General features: G+C 40.9%; 1 protein-coding gene across 1 annotated transcript in view; it reads left to right on the top strand.

Annotated features, from left to right (window-relative positions):
- The first annotated feature begins 736 nt into the window (after window positions 1-736).
- adam12b (ADAM metallopeptidase domain 12b) overlaps window positions 737-19254 on the top strand; it is a 77514-nt gene continuing 58996 nt past the window's right edge. Inside the window, 3 exon segments of the mRNA XM_061087433.1 lie at window positions 737-837; window positions 16708-16730; window positions 17905-18023. Of these exon segments, the coding sequence (XP_060943416.1) occupies window positions 737-837; window positions 16708-16730; window positions 17905-18023 (243 nt within the window).

The raw sequence follows: 19254 nt of genomic DNA, 5'->3' as shown, positions 1-19254 counted from the left end.
CCTATGCTCTGGGGGTTCGCCACTCCGATCATCTGATCAAGGTCTTTACCTGTTCCCCCTACTCATTTTAAATCCAGAGGTGAAGGAGTGTTTGATTTCCTATAGGTTTATGAATCATCTATAATTTCTATTCTCGTTGGTATGCATGTTTGTGTGTTTGTATCTATTTACGTATATAGATTTGTGTATACCTTTTTTTTTTTATGTTTTACCTGTTATGTGTAACTGTGTGATTTTTAAACATCTTAAAAGCGTTCTTGTATTTAAAGTTGTACACTTGTTTATTTATTATAGATTAATCTAAAAGACAACAGATGTACATGAACTGGTCAGGCTCTAGGACCCAGCGCGGTGTGGTGCGCACATGGCACAGTGTGTCTGCTCTGGTACGAGTCCTCTCCTCCTCCTCCTCCTCCTCCTCCTCCTCCTCTTCCTCTCCTCCTCCCTGTCTGCTCCTACGCTCCCTCACGCTTCACCATCACATGAACGACACCTCCCCCGGCGTGGTGGTGGTGCTGGAGAAACTTTCTGACATCTTCGTCTTCGGAGTGACGGCGCGTCGCATCCCGCCGGAGTCCCGCGGAGGAGCCTGGTTTTCAGGGGGTTGGTTGAGTCCCTCCCTGTGTGTGTGTGTGTGTGTCCACCACCGTGAAGTTGTCCCGGTCTCCATCCCGTGAGGAGAGTCCGGTCCCCGGGGCTTTAAGCATCGCGGTCTCACCCCAAGCCCAGCTCCATCATGAGAGGCTGGAGGCGGCGCAGGAACTTTGCCTTGGTGGTCCTCGCCCTCCGCCTCTGGTGCCTGGCCACGGGGTCTGCTGACAGCTCACAGGAAGGTGAGTGGAGACCAACACCAGGGTTTGAACATCTACTGTCACTGATTCGATGCATGTGACGCTGCAGACGTGGAGCCAGCATCGGGTCAAGGGAACCTGGTGTTTAATAGGGTTAGAGATGAGTTTGTATTTTATTGTTCAACATCCTGAGCAGCCTTTTGTTTTGGTTCAGTTGCTGCAAGACGAGGTCAGAAAGTAAAGATCAGTTGATATCGATAAATACCACGATACTTATCATATTATTAATCCTTGTCGATCAATCATCAACGCATAAGCAACATATCCATATATTTTTTGAACATTTCTTGTATTGCTGTTGCTAAAAAATATATTGCGATACATTATTGACATGGTTTTATCACTGAGCCCTAAATAGGGTTGCCTCATATTTAGAAATATTTCAGAGAGTTTAACCTCTAATTTCACTAATTTTCATAGATTTACTTGATGCAAAAGATTACTCATCATTTTTGACATTGCCCTCAGAAGCGGATATAGAGAAATGTTCATGGACTTTGAGGGTCATCAATGCTCAAGGTTAGTTACTTACCAACAGAGCCCTCTAAGTCTGTACTCTGATTTCGTTTTATTCATATTTTTGCACCTTCTCTAAAAGCTTATGGCTATTAACGAAATAGACAAAATGGAGTGGTACCACTGAAAACCATGAGGGGGCAGTGTAGCCAATTGTTCAAGTGAAACGATCGTTTCAACAATGACTTAACTTTCTGAGGAGAGACTTTGCGAGATGGTAGGAAGCTACAGGCATCTAAACGATGTTTCTTCGCCGTCTTGGACAGGGACAAGCAGCCATCGTTGACATCGCGAGCTCCACCTGTTGTTGTCAAAACTTTCAAATCTGTGCTGCCCTCTAGTGGATGTATTGTGTAACAAATGCTAACATAAAACACAAATGTAAACGTAAAAGTATGTGGGCAGTGACGATTACATTGTTTGAAACTGACATTTCTCTCTTCGTATGTTAATGCAGGATAAATGAGCCATAAGGGGGCTTACTAAATTATATTTATATGCTGATTGAATCACTAATAATCACAGATAGTATCTCAATATTTGCTTGGACAAATAAATGAACGTAAATGTATTGTACATATTGGTCATTTTTGCCCTACATCACATTTATGTACTTTATATATTATATAATTATTTGCATTGGATCCTACATATCTAGACAGTGTCCACTAATCAATCAAGGTGTTCATTGTTTGTCCATTTATGTGGATCAAACAACCAAAGTCCTTTTGTCTAAGCTTCCATTTGAAAATATGACAGAGTACAAACAATCAGGTTCTGAGCGTTGAATGTGACTTTTTGTCCGGGGCCTGTAACGGCTACTTTTTAAACTGCCTGCTTTTGTGTGGAGCACTCACATGATTGATCTGAAATTTGGATGTTTGTCTGCAGAATGAGCAGTTTCAGAGACGTCGGTAGCTGCAGGCAATTTGAGTTTAGCCAGGTTCAGTTTGGGCCTAACACAATCAAATATGACTCAGTACTAAACAGCAATATTTACCAGAACATCCCAGCGGCTATTCATCTGCGGCTGTACTGTATTTCTACTGGGGGAGGCTGGGATCCCGACCCACGGATTTAACCCCAAACAAAAGCTACAGCCGTCATTGTTTGTGGTTCGAAATGGGAGAGGCTGCAGAGTAAGCTGCCAGGGCCGGAGGGAGCTGCCACCGGCTGCAGGGCCTGTGGTGGCTGCTGGGTGGAATCGGACTGTTAGCAACCCTGTGTGCTCTCACAGCTCCGGGCATCACACTGTGACCAGGCTCATCATTTGTTTCCTGTTATATAGGGACAAAATCAGTTTTGGACTCTCAGTCTATCTTACTTACCACTAAGGTGGAGAGATGTTCATCACCGTTGACCGAGAAGTATATTACGTTAGTGTTTCACCATGTGGTCAGGCAACTGCTGGTAGGACCTATAGGAACCTGTGGGAGTATTATCTCTTTCTGCATTCACTAGCAGTCTGACATCAGATTTCCCCACTTGCCCACGCCTAAACTGGGATGGCGAACGAAATGTGTTTTCACCCCGAGCCAGCCCAAAATATCTGCCTGTGATTTCTCTTGTCTGACACATTGTCATTCTGTGCATTTCAAACTTTTGGAAGACAGAAGGGGAGAAGAGTTTGCTTGTTTTTTTTGTACATCCATCTGTCTGCTCTTAACAGAACAATAAAAGGAAGTCAGGCTGCTGTTGGGATGGACAGATACGTTTAACATGGAGCAGGATACAGCTTTATCTTTAGATTGTTAACATAAACCGGATGTTATTTTTGTTCAGTTACTAAATTTAATCTGCAGAGTAAGCCACTGATAACATGGTATTGTGCGTTAGAGACACAACATGTGCCAGGATACAAATGTTTGTATTTATTTGTGTCATTGTGTGTCTGTATATGTAGTAGCAAGAGAACGAGGCAATGATGAAGACGGAAAACAAGAATCTGTCAGATCCACCAAAATTGTCAAGTTGTAGATCCAGCAAGTTATAAGTATCAAATATATTAAATATCATCTTTTAATCTCATAAAAACATCGACACAGTTAGAGGGCACCAGGAGTGCACCACCCGAGAAGATGAAAAATGTCACATAATGTTAGAAAAAGATGTTTAACCGTCACATCATGACTGAAAGTTAATTGTATCTTTTTCTTAAAAGGTGCACTTAAGGTTTATTGTTTCAGATTTGGTTCAAACAAACATGTCGACCTGAGGGTGCATCGTAAATAGTTTTACACAAATTATAGCAAAGCTTCCTTGAAACACTCCATGACAGGTAGAAAGATGCAGTTCGGGAGATGTTTACCGCTCATATCATCTCAGTGAGGGGTCATTAAAGCTCTCACTCAGAGGCTTCGCTGATATATGAACGCGGGGAGTATAAATAGTTTTATGGGGTAGTGTGAATATTGAAATAGGGCAGTATGTACCAGCTCTTTGATGTCAGCAGGATATTGACTTCAGCCTCTCTTTGAAATGTTTGTCATAGCCTCCATCCACCTTGGTGGAGAATACACTACAGCATCTCCCAGAGTTCTCCTAAAATGTTGTTTGGATCTATTTATGTATAAATAGATATAGAAATAAAAGGAAAACTTCTTTTACTTCCCAACTCTGTTGTTATTTTTTAATGAGATAACGGGAGCTGTAGATAAAAAGCAGTTGTCCCAGCTAGGCATATTGACTTTTTTTGTAGTTGAGCTTTTAATTTAAACCTAGCATGGTGGGTTTGTATAATATGTTATTCAGAGACGTGATGCGGGCAAGCAGTACGACCAAAAATAAAATGAACTATATGCACATACAGTACCTTTAATTGATTACATTACCAGGGATCCAACTAGAATCTGTCTTCACCAGAAAAATAACAGTGTCAGTCATGTCAGATAACGTCCGTAAGCATCACATGTTTACATTTAAGTAATAGATTCCTGTAGTGACTGTAAGAATTATGGGTCTTGTTGAAGGTGTGGCACTGTAGAAAGTATTCTGACGCTACAAAGGGCTGGTTAGAAAAGTCTGGATGCTGAGAGGATTAATAAATCGCTCTATTTTTCCCATTTACTAGTGACAGTCTTGTCTATTTCTCTTGACCATGACCGATCATTCACCATTTTTAACCTTTAAGTTGTTTTAAACCCAAATCATGATGTTTTTGTAACCTTATCAAGCTGTTTTTGTGTCAGAACCTAACCAAACTCTAACCACAACCTAACAAGACAAGAAAACAGTGATTTGTTACAGTTTTGGAAGGAACTGTCGGAAGGATTCATCCTGCAGTCAGGGGCATCAGATCAGAAAACATGCCCTGCAATATTAAAGGGACTGTTGCCTAATTTTAAAGTAATAAATAAATAGGTTGAAATATAGCAGAAAGACGGATTAACAGATAGAACAGAATATCATGTAACAGGCAGCCCAGGGTATATGCTGGGTGCAAAGCCAAGTATAGCTTGGATGAATAGTGGCCTAAATCCGGTACAACTGGTCGCCTGACTTTAGCCAGATTTGTGGGGAAAGCAGTGCCAGAATCAGCCGTACTTGGGCCAGTGCCTTGATCTGATGCCTGCCCAAAGTTAGCATGAGTGCTGCTAACTGAAACACATTCTCAGCGCGAATCTGCACAAGTTTGCACACTCAGAAACTCCAAATCTGGCAGCCATCGATGGACAAGAGCCAACTGACATTCGGTCATCTGATGCCACCAGACTTTTGAGTGGGCCAGCACTCAGTTGCAATTGGGTACCTGGATAAAATTCAAAAATTGTGTTGTGTTAGCAGTATCTGAAGTAAGTGATGTGTCGGATTAAAGGAACTTCGTCTGGAAGGATTTTAAAAGTATCAGAATGAGTATATCCTGGTTCTGAAGCCAGTAATTCTGCACTACTCATTGTATCCTCAAGGATACAGTTAGGTTGGTTTCAGAGGAAAGTGAAATTGTTCTCATGGACTTCACAACATTGTGACATCCATCTGTGCCTTATGATCATTTACTCATCATATTGTCTAACCCTGGGTAAATGTTGGTTAGTCCCTGATACATGTTATTCAGAAAAACCCAAAAGAATCCATCCGGTTTTATAAAGATTGAGCTTATTGAGTGATTCTTGAAAAAGATTCAATTCTTGTTTTATGTAAACATGTTGGTGCACTATCAATTTTTAAAAATATCTAATATAAAATCTAACTTAGTAGTTAGATTGGCCATCTGCTTATTAGGTTTCCAAAAATGTAATTTATGACTTGTGGTGATCGTACATTATCTTGACGATCATCGGGGGTCAGAGCGATTGCTGAAAGCTCAATGTCAAGATGACATATTCCTCGTTGTCTTTTATTATGTATTCATAATAGTCATTTCATTTGCCCAAATATAATTTCACGACTTTATATGCATCTTTTTCCTTTTCATTTCTGTGGCTGTGAATAAAACTTCAGGCCTTAATTCCAGTCAACAAGAGATGGTGAGAGATCGCCGCAAGCCATAAACAGCTGTTTCCACATGACTCCCCAGAGAGAGTTAGACGGACGAATTTGACTCAGCATGTAGTGTAACCCCCCCCATCAGCTATTGGCAGTTAATCAGGTTGACATAGGATGATCCGACAATAGAGAACATCGGCCAGGACAAGACTGGACTATTGAGTGCATCCGACCAAACAACTGTGAAATCTCAAATGAAGTGCTATCAACCTTCAGGACTCAATTGTATTCTGAAATTTTGTAGTAAAACTAACGACGTCCTATAATAACAAAAATCACATGACCATTAATGTACACTGGGCATACATGTGTAAACAGGAAATAGACTGACTGCAGTTAGTTGCTTAGTTGCAGAAAATGCTGTGAAGGAGAAAAAACTTGGCCTGCAGTATTTACCAAGTTCTCAGTTTTTGGAGCTTATAAAACTGGCATAAATGTAGCCGAGATGATGCATTTCAGTTTAAAATGCATCAGTGCGATTTCAGCCTTTGTGTCTCTTCTGCATATCAAATGTTTTTCTGGGAATCTGATCTTTTTAGTTTCAGGGCAGAGGAAACTCAATAAATAATTACAGACAGAGGCAAACGACCTGGATTCGATTTGAGGAAATCATCTGGTCAGACCGCAGTATCAGACAGAATTAATTAGAAAGATTAGAACGTCTGTGTTGTCTAAACAAACCGGCGGAGAGGAGAATAATACCTGCCCCGAGTGCCCTGAAACACAAAGAAATTCACACACATACACTTGTGTGGGTCTCTGAGGAGCATCACCCACCTCTCAGCATAGTTTTCGAGAGTGTAAGTCATACTCTTCCTCCCGTCTGTTGTATCGCTGAGTAAAACAACAACAAAAAAAGACATTTAGAAAAGAACCTCACTCTTTCAAACCCCCCGGGGTGACTGTCGCTTTGACATTTTGAGGACAGACTTGCATTGATTTGTTGGCAACGAGGGAACAACAGACACGGTTAGAAACGTCTCACCCTGTTAAGCACCACTGGTCATTATAGCATCAGTGTGATTTAGCCTCATCTTGCTCACAACGTTACCCTCTGCCCGAGGATGTCAGGAGTGCGGATATAATAGATAAGCCGATGTTATGAGATGGCACTAGAGGTCCATACTGCTGTGTGATAATCTGAGAAACTATCACATGGAGTAATGCAGTAATGCCAGATAATCATGAGTGAGACAAGGAAAGACAGTGTAGCTGCTTTCAGACATGTGCTGAAGCTCTGGCATGTTCCTGAAGTTCCCGTTTCGAAAACACACAACAAAGCTGAAAAACTGAAAAACAAAGAAGCAAACACTGTCTCTGGTTGTATAAGAGGAGCCATACATTTAAAAGACACAAATGAAGATGTCAACCAGGAAAGACGATGAAAAATACATGATTTCCACAGAGGAGTTCATCCATCCTGTGCTGCCTCCTTCCGGCTCTACCCAGACGCCACCCCTCACCTAAAGGCTCTGGACATTGTCCTGTTGTGAACAAGTGTGTCTCGGATAATGTCCTGCTGCGTTCTTTAAATGTTAAAGGCAAACTCCGGAAAATGTCAGAAAATGGGTTATGTGAGAGATGTATTGTAAAGCTTTGAGAAAATAAATCTTGGTTAGTTTGACCACTCGCAGTCAGACAGTGGTCAGTCATTGTCGCAATAGGTGGTTGCTTTACCCCCCCACCCCCAATCTGCATCATCCTTCACGGAACAAAGAGTCCAAAGAGACAGGTGCGAAGGCAGTCACCCACCGCTCATCCATTAACCACCAGTGATTGAATGTGTCATACTTCCTGTGAAGCGCAGATATTTTTGTGGGACAGACAATTTTCTCTGAGATGAAGGAAAAAAATATCGCCCAAGAAAGGAATAATGAATAGATGTAGAGTAGGAAAGAAACAGGGAGTCTCTGCTGTCACATCTTATCTGCGAACAGCAAGCTGTTGATATGGATGCTACAGTGCAGGATGCAGGCAGATATTTGATTTGCGAGGGGAACACACACGCAGTTTTCACATTTAAAATGAATGAGAGGCTTCAGGTGTTGCAGAATAAACTGGGCATATTTGGCTTCCAGAGGAGAGACGTAAATTCTGGAAAAAGGTGATTGCTCGTTGTTGTTTTTTGACAGAGCCCCATTCTTTAAGAATTGTTAGGATTCACTTAGATGAGAGTGAGGAGAGAACAAGAAAGTGGAGGGATGCAACAACATGATTTGGGTTTGACACACACAGCTGCACAGCACCGGGTCGTCCTACATGACTGATTTCAAAACAGAAAGGTCATCACACCTCTGTGTTGGAGTATTTACTGAGAGACATTGTTGACTGCAGTCCAGGCATGCTCTTAATCCGCCAGCCTTTATGGTTTATGGGAGCTTTTGATTGAGGGAATAGAAGCTGTTTTCAGAGAATATTATATCAAGCGAGCACCTTTTGTGAAGGAAGACCTGTGAGGCAGAGGTTGCTGGTGCTGTGCCTGCAGCAATTTGGGACCTCTTGATCTTTAAATGTGTGTGTGGGGGTGTGTGTAAAGCTGCTTTCAGAAATGCACTGGACTCTGCAGTTCCTTTGTATTTGCTCTGGAGGAAGTGCATGTGTGAAAGCAAATGTCTGAGGGTGAAGCTCCGCAGTTTCTGCCAACTTTCTCAGCCTGGCCTCCTTGTATAGATCCTGTAGAATTCAATTCCATCCATCGCTAAGGTAGCCAGTGCCAGTTGAACCTGGGTGAGAGGCAGGTTACACCCTGGACAGATCGCCATGAGAGGAAAAGTCAGTAAATCTTCGAATATTTTACAGTGTATCCTGAAAGGGACATTAATTTCAGTACTTTATTTCATGACATTCCATCCAACATTATTTAAGTCATTTCACTCAAATCATAAACAGAGGAGCAGAAGTCATTCATTTTTATCCTTTGAGGACCATGAACGTTTGTACAAACTTTCTGGTAACACAACCAGAACTTGTTGGATCAGGACTGACTGACATTGCCATCCACAGTACTCTGCTATTAGCTTGGTTATAAATCCATATTCGTTGAACCCTGTGTCCCTCACTAACGGCCGTTAGGTGACCAAGCATGTGTGATAACTTCCTGTAAATCCCCAAATCCTACAAAACCAAATCCCCGTAGCTCTGAAACATAATGCCCAAATCTGTACCGGACAAGATGGGAATTGGCTTTTCCACTGTTGCTCCCACAGGATGGAAATGGGACTCAAGTAAATCTCACCACCCCACCCCGAGAAGACTCTTATTACCATTCTTCCACTGTGAGCCGTTGACCTTAGAGTTTACTCTTTAAGGCCAATAACGGGCGGCTCTGTCAGGAATGGATTTGGGGGTTCCCACATCCAGGATTAACACCTTCTCAATTTAAGCTCTAATTAGTCCTGTGTGTCATCACAGGGGAAAGACAGCGATGAGGAAGTTGATAGAGGAGGGATTGTTGAAATGAGGCAATGAGGGCACTTAAATTCTGAACTCCTGCGAAAAGGCTCTGGTACTCTTAGTTTCTCAGTGTGCTCCTCAGTCCCATTTTCTCTCTGTTTCTCACTCTGGTCTCACCCACTGTGAATATCGGCTGTCTCTAGATTTGGCCAACTTTATACCAGAGTGCAGGACTGGAAAAAATACTCCATCATTGTTTAACTTGAGCAGAGGAAAGATGCCGAATGTAGATGTTCGTTGTTGAAATGTTGCTGTAAACTTTGAGTGATGTAACACTAATGATATCATAGTAAAATGCTTTGTAAAAAATGTTTTTGGAAAGAATTACACTCAAATTTTGAGATATTCAATCAATAGTGTAACCATTATTGAGTGTGTTGTTCTGTTTTTCAACTTTAATATTTGGAATATTTGTGAAAAATAACACTATCTTGGTCACTGGAGGACGTTTTTTCTAACCTCCACCAAGAGGTTAACACGTGTTTGTTTCTTTGTTGGTCGGTTGGTTTGTCATCAGGATTATGCAAAAATTACACAACAAATTTCCATGAAATCTTCTTCTGAAAATGGCAAATTTGTTTTTGACATTTTAACAGTAAATACTTAATGGGTCTTGAGGGAAAAAATAAGGCATAGTAAGGGTTCTGATATCCAAGTGTGTGGCTCGATTAAATTTAGGAGGATTATGCTTTCTACTGAGTGCCGTTCTAGTTTTGTTTTATTTTGTATTTATTTTGTGTTCCCATGAAGGTATGGGAACACAAAATGTGGTGCCCAGAAGACAAAGTAGTCTAATTAAATTAGTGATCTTATGACTTTTCTTCTGGCGACACACCAATAGGTTAAATAACTTGAAATACGGTACAAAGCTGCTTGCATGGTTGCAGACTTACAATCTTGATAACAAAATGATTTATTGTCGGCACAGCTATGCAACATTTTCCCTTTTCTGTGCATCAAAACTCTACAGTTTCTACTCAAATATTGCTGCTTGAGAAAATATTTACATTTGAGAAAAAAAGAAAATCTGAAAGCCGAAAAAAATCTATTCATTGAGTCAAGGAGAAGAATCATTTCATAGAATCCCTTCTGATTCTGTTTCTTAATCAGTCTACACAAAATGTGATATCATTAGTGAAGAGCCCTTTCAAACTTTGCCTTTGAACATTGAAGTGCCTGAAAATTACAGCTCTGGCCAGTGTCTTGTCAGTGAACATCCTGTAATTTCCATCTCATTGCCGCAGAACATGAACACGAACAACAGGAGACCTTGCTGCCATGCGAGCCAGTTCATTATGCCGCTCAAGATGAAACGCTTAAATGAAATATACATTTACTCTCTGCAGAGAAAAGACGCTTGTACGTGTTTCACGGTTTATTGCACATGATTTATTATTTGATGAAATATTTTATCACTTGAAGGAGCCTCTTCTTTAAAGTTGCTTTTAATATCTCCACTTTTGCAAGAACAGCGTATTCGAGATGAACTTAACTATGGCAGCAGCAGAGTGAATGAATCAAAGGATTCATCAGGAGACTTTGAACGTGAGTAATTGTAAACCAGTGTGTTTGATGTGCTGGAGGAACGTGCTTGTTATGAAAGGGTACCCCAGGCTCAGACCCAACGGTTACACTGTATAAACTCCTAAAGATAATTGTGATGTCTCTCTCTTTGTCTGGATGACTCACACTTCTTGCTAATGAGATAAATGTCAGCACAGCCTCGGCGGTCCTGCTGTTGATTTGATGTTGCAGGAGAAGTTCTGACTTCCAGGAACGGCTCTGTTGAGATGAGCTGTACTGGAATTCAGAACAGCCTCATTCTCCATCTCTATTACAGGCTCTTTGTTACTAAGGGAGCAATGTAGGTGAAGCATGACTGAATGAATGAGTGCATGTTTTAGATAATTAAAAGCCCATATAGTAATGTATTAAAAAAAAAAAATTACAGACATTAAAACAAAATAATGTCTTATAGTCATTAACACAGGATAAAGAACTGAACAATAAGAAGAGAGCAAGCCAAGACAATACCAGCAGCATTTAAGTGGCTAATGAAGAGCAGGTCGGGGGGTAGCGGTGTCAACATTCAGTCTTGGTCCCAGTGGTACTTTTCTTTAAGGGCACTTAAAATATGCTCTGTGACACACTCAATTTCCAATTTGTGGGCAGATTATTCCACTGTTCTGCTGTACTGAGGAGAAATATAGAGCCCAATAGGCTAGTGAATTAAAGAAAGGCATGAAATATCTCAAGCTATAAGTGGCTATTATTGTCTCCTAGCAGTGAGGAAACTATTCCATATCTTTAACTAGAATACTCAGTAGAACTTTGCACATGTAAAATTGCACACATTCATATCAGTTTTCTGAATATAATTAAGTTTCTTCCATCGAAACCCATGAATTATTCTTTGGGAAATCAGTAAAAATATAAATTAAAAAAAGAACACAAAAAAAAACATCCTATCTTGAAATGTCAAAGAAAGTGATAAAAATAACATCATGGTTTTGCGTGATTTTGCTTACAAACAAAGATAAAGGGACAGAGCTGAAGACATCACCTCCTCAGCGGAGGCAACCATGTTCTAATGGAGCGACCTCTTAGTGTATGTTGTTGTTTGTTCCACTGTCTTTTTAAAATGTGCAGGATCAGGGTGTGTTTTTGAATGGATCACCCACTGCTCTATGTGGGTCCCTGGGGTTTTCATACAGAATCGGTAATTGGATGTGTACAAAAAACTCTAATAAGGTGATTGCTGAGCTCCTTTTTTCCACTTGGACCTAAAAGATGAAAACATGTAAGCATCTTTAATCCTCTTATTTGTTAGGTGAGAGCATTTGGAAGCTGGGGCATCTGAACTATGAAAACACCAAAGTCACTAAGATCTGCACTTGGATCAAAGCACTCCTTTTGTACTTAATTTCTTCAAATTCTTCTCTTTCTCAGATGGTTGTCTCATGTGCAACCCCCAGGGACTTTGTGTCAGCTGTAGAAAACCCTGCTCTTTTCATGTCTGAAATGTACTAAATGGAATATTAGATATTGTTGTTGGTATACCAAGTACCAAAGACCCCTTTTCTCAGATAGTAAGGGGGTTTCAATTTCATTTCGAAAGCTCAAATCAGCCAAACATTAGCTTTTGTTCTTACACACACAAAAGGATGAATATTAAATCACAGAATTCACTTGCACAGAATTTACTTTCAAGTAACGATAATGCTAAAAGAGGTCATTGTGCATTGGCCAAAAATTGTCCCACACATTGTAAAATGTGAATCAAAACCTCGTTTGAAGCCTTTCTCAACAGAAATTTCAGTACAGATTTTACACTAGAAGAAAACAAAGCAGAGGTTTCCCCTATTTTGTATATCTTGTGTCTTTGATAGGTTCAGAAAATCTAACCAGCATTTGCATGAAAGGGCAAACCTGTCCACAATTATAACAACACCTATTTCTCATCTATGCAGTGGTGTCATACACCTAAAGCTCGGATCAATACCTTGTCTTTTTGCGATCAATATGTATGATCAGAATAATGGGCACTCCCACAAATGGTTCTGGGTTATATCCAGATTCCAAATCCAATCCAGCTGCAAGTTGGACTCCCCTCCGCTGTGTGATGCTTGTCAGCATTTTTTAAAAGACATTCGTCCTTCATCTTGGGTTTTTTAGCTTTTTCAGTAAATCACTATTGGCAGAGATTCATCTTTTGAGGGGATCGGCAGATAAATCTCAGGGATGTGATTAGAGGCTGGGGGGGGGGGGTATACGTATGCAGTGCAGGTATTGAACATTAATCTCCCCATTACCGAATCCATAATCAGGATTTTATCGTCTGATCCGCTGTTAATAAAGGTCGGTTCTCTGTGATGAGAAACTGAAAAGTCACGTCTCCAGGGCCCCGTTGTGTTTCCCTGTATTTACATTTGACCTCAGTTGAAAGCTGTTGAGACCAGACCTGTGTGGTGAAGAGCGAGTCATGTCTTAGAGGTCATCTGGCTGTTTGCAGCATGAGACATCTGACTTTGACAATGTTTAATACAGGCATCGGACAGTGTTAGAATTTAATATTCAGAAAGCATCAACACCATAAAACATCTTCAACTATTTCACCTGTTGTCTCCTTCCTTTGGCTGCTTTTCAGAAATTGATTCTGCTTCCATCTTGATAATAGAATACTTTAGTCTGTTTATTTGTATATTTTTTTGCCAAAGTGTCAAAAACTCTGCTGCTCCTGCTTCTCAAATGTGAATATTTTCTGTTTTTGTTTTACTCTCCGATGTGTGAAAAGTCAATACAATTACAAAAATATGCATTTTAAAGACATCATCTTCTTCAGGAAACTGCGTTTTTCTTCTTATTTAATAGGCCAATGATTTAATAGGCCAAATCATCATCGACTTTAGTTAAAACCACTTTACCAAACTAATTTGAAAGTGCAACTAATATTGACAAAGTAATCTGACCATTTGATCTATTTGGCAGCTTTTCTGGAGCTTTCGATCAAATCCTTTAAAATTCACAAGCAGACAGAGTTTTCTCAGTTGTCATGGAACTAGAGTTAAATATTTTGCGAGCACTTTCTGGACTTTCTATTCATATTGCTCTAAAAGTGTAGTTTAAAAGTTTATTCTTGATCTCTGAAACAGCCTGTAACAAGAAATGTGACATTTAGTAGCATTTTGTGATTAGATTATTATTTTATTTCTAATGTCAAGAGGGAACTTTTATACTAAATTGAAATCAATGTTTTTATTCTTCTCCAAAGAAAATCTTTGACAACCATTTGAAGAGTGGTGGGGAACACTGATGACATCTCTGACATGGGGTCAATTAGTTTGGAGCCGACTCCGAGTAAAGGTTAGGTAAACACTGAATAAGTTAGACGCAGCTGTCGGCATTAACATATGGACATCAACAACCCTTTTTTCTTTTCCACGAACTACACATTATGTTGTACATCGTTTATATGCTAATGTTATTTAATTCTATCCAGATTGCAGAAGGTTTCATTACGGTCAGGTTAACCGTCTTGTTGTCTCTGAACACCTCGCCTATGGATTAGCACGTCCTTCCTCCGCCTGCTTTAACCTTGCTTACATCCTTTACTCTGGTGCATCTTAAGAGAGGGACTCAGTGGTTGCGTTGCTGATTGAACAGACACAGTATAATGTGTGAATGCAAAGCAGCATATTCTGTTTCTACTACAGGCTAAGAGAAATGCAAATGACCCTCCACAAATGCATCTTTCAACATGCACACAGTTCCCTCGCTTTAATCACAACATGTTCATTGTATGTTCAACCTTCTCCCATAAAAAAATATGCAAATAAATGTGAAAGTCCTCAGGAAATCACTGCGGTGCAGCAGGTAACATACTGTATACATAACGAGGTCGATATTTGACCTGAGCTCAACAGTGCCCTCCGTTTGACAGAAGTAATTGCAGCTCATTGTGTTTGTTTATAGTGTTGTGTCATTTCCCTGCGGAGCAAAGTGAACCTTAGGTCCTGTTTGAATTCACATTACCAACCGGTTAATTAGCAGTGGAACTCACGCTAGGCATGGAATGCAAAAATGGCAGGAAAAAAAAAAATTGCCACTCAGATCTTCAAAATTTGAGAAGGATTTAAAAGAGAGCGGGTTTGTGAGGCTATTTTAAGAGAGACTGTGGGGAAAGATGTCTTCGGCTGCCAAGTGGAACTTTTTTTACGACCCGCAGCCGACGCTCCCTTGTGTCCAATATGGGGATACAACTGTGGTTGGCTTAGCAATCAAGATACTCTCCAGAAAACAAATGGCATTAACCCAGTTTTAGTTTGAATTTCAAAGACTCCCAAAGAGGAGGAAGCCCACGAGAATGATCGTGAACGTCATACGTCTTTGCTGTTTGAATGCAATGCCTCTTTTCAGGGTACAGCAATGACTGGGTTTTTAGGGGAGCATTGACAGATGTTGCTCAAAAACTTTAATCTCTGTCCAAGTTATACTGAGGCACAAACACACTTGATTTACACACTTGAGGGGTCAGTGTGCTTCAAACCAAAATGCTTGTCGGATTGTTAAATGATTGAGGCCGGGAGGACGCTACTCCAACAATATATAGTGGAACCTTTCAGACTCAATCCAAATATGCACCATCTGGTCTAGACATTTGTTGGGCTTTCACATACAAAGAATGAAGCAGGAGAGTGACCAAGTGCATGACACCTCTTGTTCATCCTGAGATATTTGTATTATTTTTGGAGGGTTTGAACTTTTTCATAGGGTCCTTATTGGTTGGACATGACGGGAAACCTTCAGGAAAGTGTTCGGCGTAACTGACCCAAACAGTTGTGTTCTCATTTACAGCCTCTATGGAAAATTTAGGAAATCGTCCAGACTTGTTTACCCAATTCATGCCAGAGATGAGAAATTATGCAGAATTGAACTTTGCTCTTCAATTTCTTTACCGTCAAACTTTTTTTCATTGGTTTGCCATGTGAACAAACAACTGTGGCTTTTCAGAACAGCTATAAACAGCGTTTTCCCTCAGATGTGGTTCGGAGGACATGTCTTTTGAGCGAGTTTGTTTGTAAGGCGCAGTCTCCTCCCTGAATCGGTTTGGTTTAATTAGCCCAAGCTCATTCAGTATCTGGGAGATCTAAATGAAGTGCGAAGGACACCATTGGAAGTGCAGAAGTCTTTTATTAACAAGATGTCTGCCTCACTTTTCTTTTTACGGCCCCTATTTAATGGCACTTTAGCCTCAGCCTGTGGTCTCAGTCATGCTGCTCAGTCTGTCTAACACGATTTTCATGCACAACTAAAACCAACAAACCACCGACGGCACATGTTCAAATACCCCATTAAATGTAGGAGGTCCCTTTTATGCCCTTGTTAGTTTATTATGCACTGTGGATAAATGGAGAGTCACGGCCACGCTGAGAGGACGGGGCAAACTGCCGTTACAGGCTGTTTGAAGTTGTGAGAAATGCAGTGGTTGTGGCTGGATCGTGGCTGGATTTCATCTTCAAAGAAAGGAAACATCAGAGCGCTTAAAAAATTAAGACATCTCCAGTGAGAAAGAAGGGTAAACAAAACGTGCAGTATCAGTGTGGTGCTGCGTCTCCGTGTACCACTGAACTCTCATTTCACCCTGTGTGATGACACACATGCACATGCAGACACTGATGCTCTTCGTGCGAGTCTCAGGGGATTAGGGAACAGGCAGCGTCTGGAGATGCACAGCAAACAGCGGCTCGGCCACTCTGTTTTCCTCTGGTGATAGCAGGAGTGTGGAAACCTCAAACAACCTCTCCTCTCTTCCACTTCCCGTGCGCTCCCTCTCCACTGCTCCTCTCCGTGTGTAACAGCTATTGGGCTTCACAGGATGCCTTCCGGGCATGCTACAGTACAGACATGCTGAGTAGGGCCGTGGGAGTGGGGACAGCCTCAGCTGTGTGTTGGGAGAAGCAGGGAGAGAGACACTAAGGGCGCAGAGGGAGTTGTGTGGCGGCAATTCCCACATTCTGCTTGAAGCTAGAGACCGAAGATACAACTGTTTGTGGTTTGATATGCAATAATATGAAAAAAAAAATGTTTTTGTTTGTTGTTACAGAACATTATGTAAAATCAAATGCTTGGAATAATTTCGAAATCGTACATGAGGGGACTTATATTTATGAGTGATTGCAATTTGGTGCAGCTTGACTGAAAGTGTTTTTTATTAAGAGCCTACTGAGTTCCATTCTAACTGATTATACATCAATGTTAACTTTAATTAATTATTCTTAGTCGAGGACGTTTAATCTTTGTGACATGACACAGTCACTTGAGCAGCACTGACACTGGACTGACAACTTACCAAGGAATACTTACCAGATTTGCAAATTAACCAAATGAAAGAATTGTGAGCCGTATTTCAACTGCTCAAATGTCAGCTCTCTCCTCTGTGTTTAATGTAAGTGCAGCCTGCATGCTAATAGATTTTAATTTGACTTCAGTAAGAGATTAAGAGTTTAGTAAAATGATCAGTGGTTAAAGTGGAAAGGAGAAGGAAACAGAAGGAAAGCAGCAGACTGCATTGGCCGCGTCTGACCTACATCAAACTAAACAAAAGAGGCAAAGATAGAAGCAAAAATGCAGGAATGGAAAAGACATTTTCATAGCGCCTGTTGTTTTTTTAAACTCCTGTCTGGACATATCATAAAGTTCCTTATGAACTTGGTGAGAGCATCTATTATGGATGCTGTGTCTGTGGCTGTGGTCCTATTGCAGAAGCCCTTTGGGGGATAGCACGTCTCCTCACAGGAACCAGAGTGAGCTTTTACCCTTCCTCAGCAGCACAGTGCACAATCTTTAATAGTGCTGTGTCGTGTTTCTGAAGCTCCTCTGTCTTTGTTGCACGATTTTTTTCTCTGTATGAAACATTATTGTAGCCCTTGAATTATTGAGGACATTACAGGACTGTTTTGACCCATATTGCTGACGTCTTTGTTTTTCAGGCTATTTTAACCAAATCCACTGAATCTGTGAATTGTGTATGTGTGTGTGTGTGGGTTGTTGGATTCCGTCGTTCGTGTCAAATGAATCTGTGCTGATGATCCTCTGACAGGTAGTCCAAACCAGGCCGAACAGGGAGGGGAGGCAAACAAACAGGAACGCCGTGGGACCACCGTGCCGCTGCTGCTGAAGGGGAAGGAGCGCAGACCTCTCAGCCAGCTTACACCCGGGGTAAATACTCACAAGGTCACTCAGCAGCACTACTAGCTTATGGGCATTTGCTGCCTCAGCCAAATAAAGATGTCTGGCTCTCAGTTTGACCAAACCACAGTGTATGGTTTCCTCCCATGTTGCCTTCTCTTCCCATTGCTGGATTTTCCTTTAGTCGGGACTTTCCATTCCTCAGCTCTATTTATCCTCTCTGTTGTGGTCTCGCTCCCTCTCCTTTGTTCTGAGCCTGTCCGCTGTTCTGTGCTGAATGAGATTCTGCCCCGTGGGTGATGCATACTGTGAAATTATTCCTGAAAACGACGCAGCCTTTTCAACAGATACACAGGTCAGAACTAATTATACCAACGCGACAGTGAAAGAGTCAGGAGCATTTAGATTGTGTCCTTTCTTTCCTGTGCTATAAGACAGTGATTCTCGAAACTAGTTAAGTGACTTGTTTTTAAGACTACTGATAGAAGAGGAGCACTTAAGAAGCAAATCAGATTTCAGCTCCGGCCAGTGACCCCTGGATCCGCCCTGCCAAAAGCTAAATCATCCTATTTAATTTAAAATAAAACTATGCAAATAATCATCAGTCTCCTGATTGCCTTTATCTCCTTGCGACCTCTGAGGTGTTTTTGCAGCAAGTAAATTCACAGCACCACAAGAAGAAAATCTATTTTTTTGTCAACTTGCTCAAATCAATATTCTTTGAGAAAATGTGTGCTGCAGGTCTCTGCCACAACTATTTGGAAAGTTGTGGGCTGAAAAGTTTGGGAACCATTAGATATATCTTATATCACTATAAGATATATGGTGAATTTAATATTATGTAGCATGTACAGTCAAATCCGCCCTTCCCTGGACTTCCTACTTGTGTTCACAAACGGGGAAATCCAGACTCTCCCACCGACCACAGCTGGAAAAGAGCATGTTTGAAATTTGGCATCCCCCACCACAACTTAAGGAAGCTTTTCCAGAGAAGGGAAATGTGTAGGTGTTGTAAAACCATATGAGAAATCCACCAGTTTTTTTTCCTCATGCAGGGAAAACACCATCTGAGAGGTTTTTTTTTCCTTTTCTTTTTTTATTCCAGCCGTAAGCTCCTTTCTCAAAGTCATTCGGTCAGTAAGGGAAGGGCAGTGATGTTAATTACATAAAGTGTCGATCACAAACATGTCACATATGCTTGAGGGAAATTAAAGTTGTATTTTTTATGGAGTTAATTATGCAGCTCATTATTTCACGTGCA

Source organism: Limanda limanda, chromosome 15, assembly GCF_963576545.1.
Source record: "Limanda limanda chromosome 15, fLimLim1.1, whole genome shotgun sequence".
Classification (NCBI taxonomy): domain Eukaryota; kingdom Metazoa; phylum Chordata; class Actinopteri; order Pleuronectiformes; family Pleuronectidae; genus Limanda; species Limanda limanda.
This window is presented reverse-complemented; position numbering and strand designations above follow the sequence as displayed.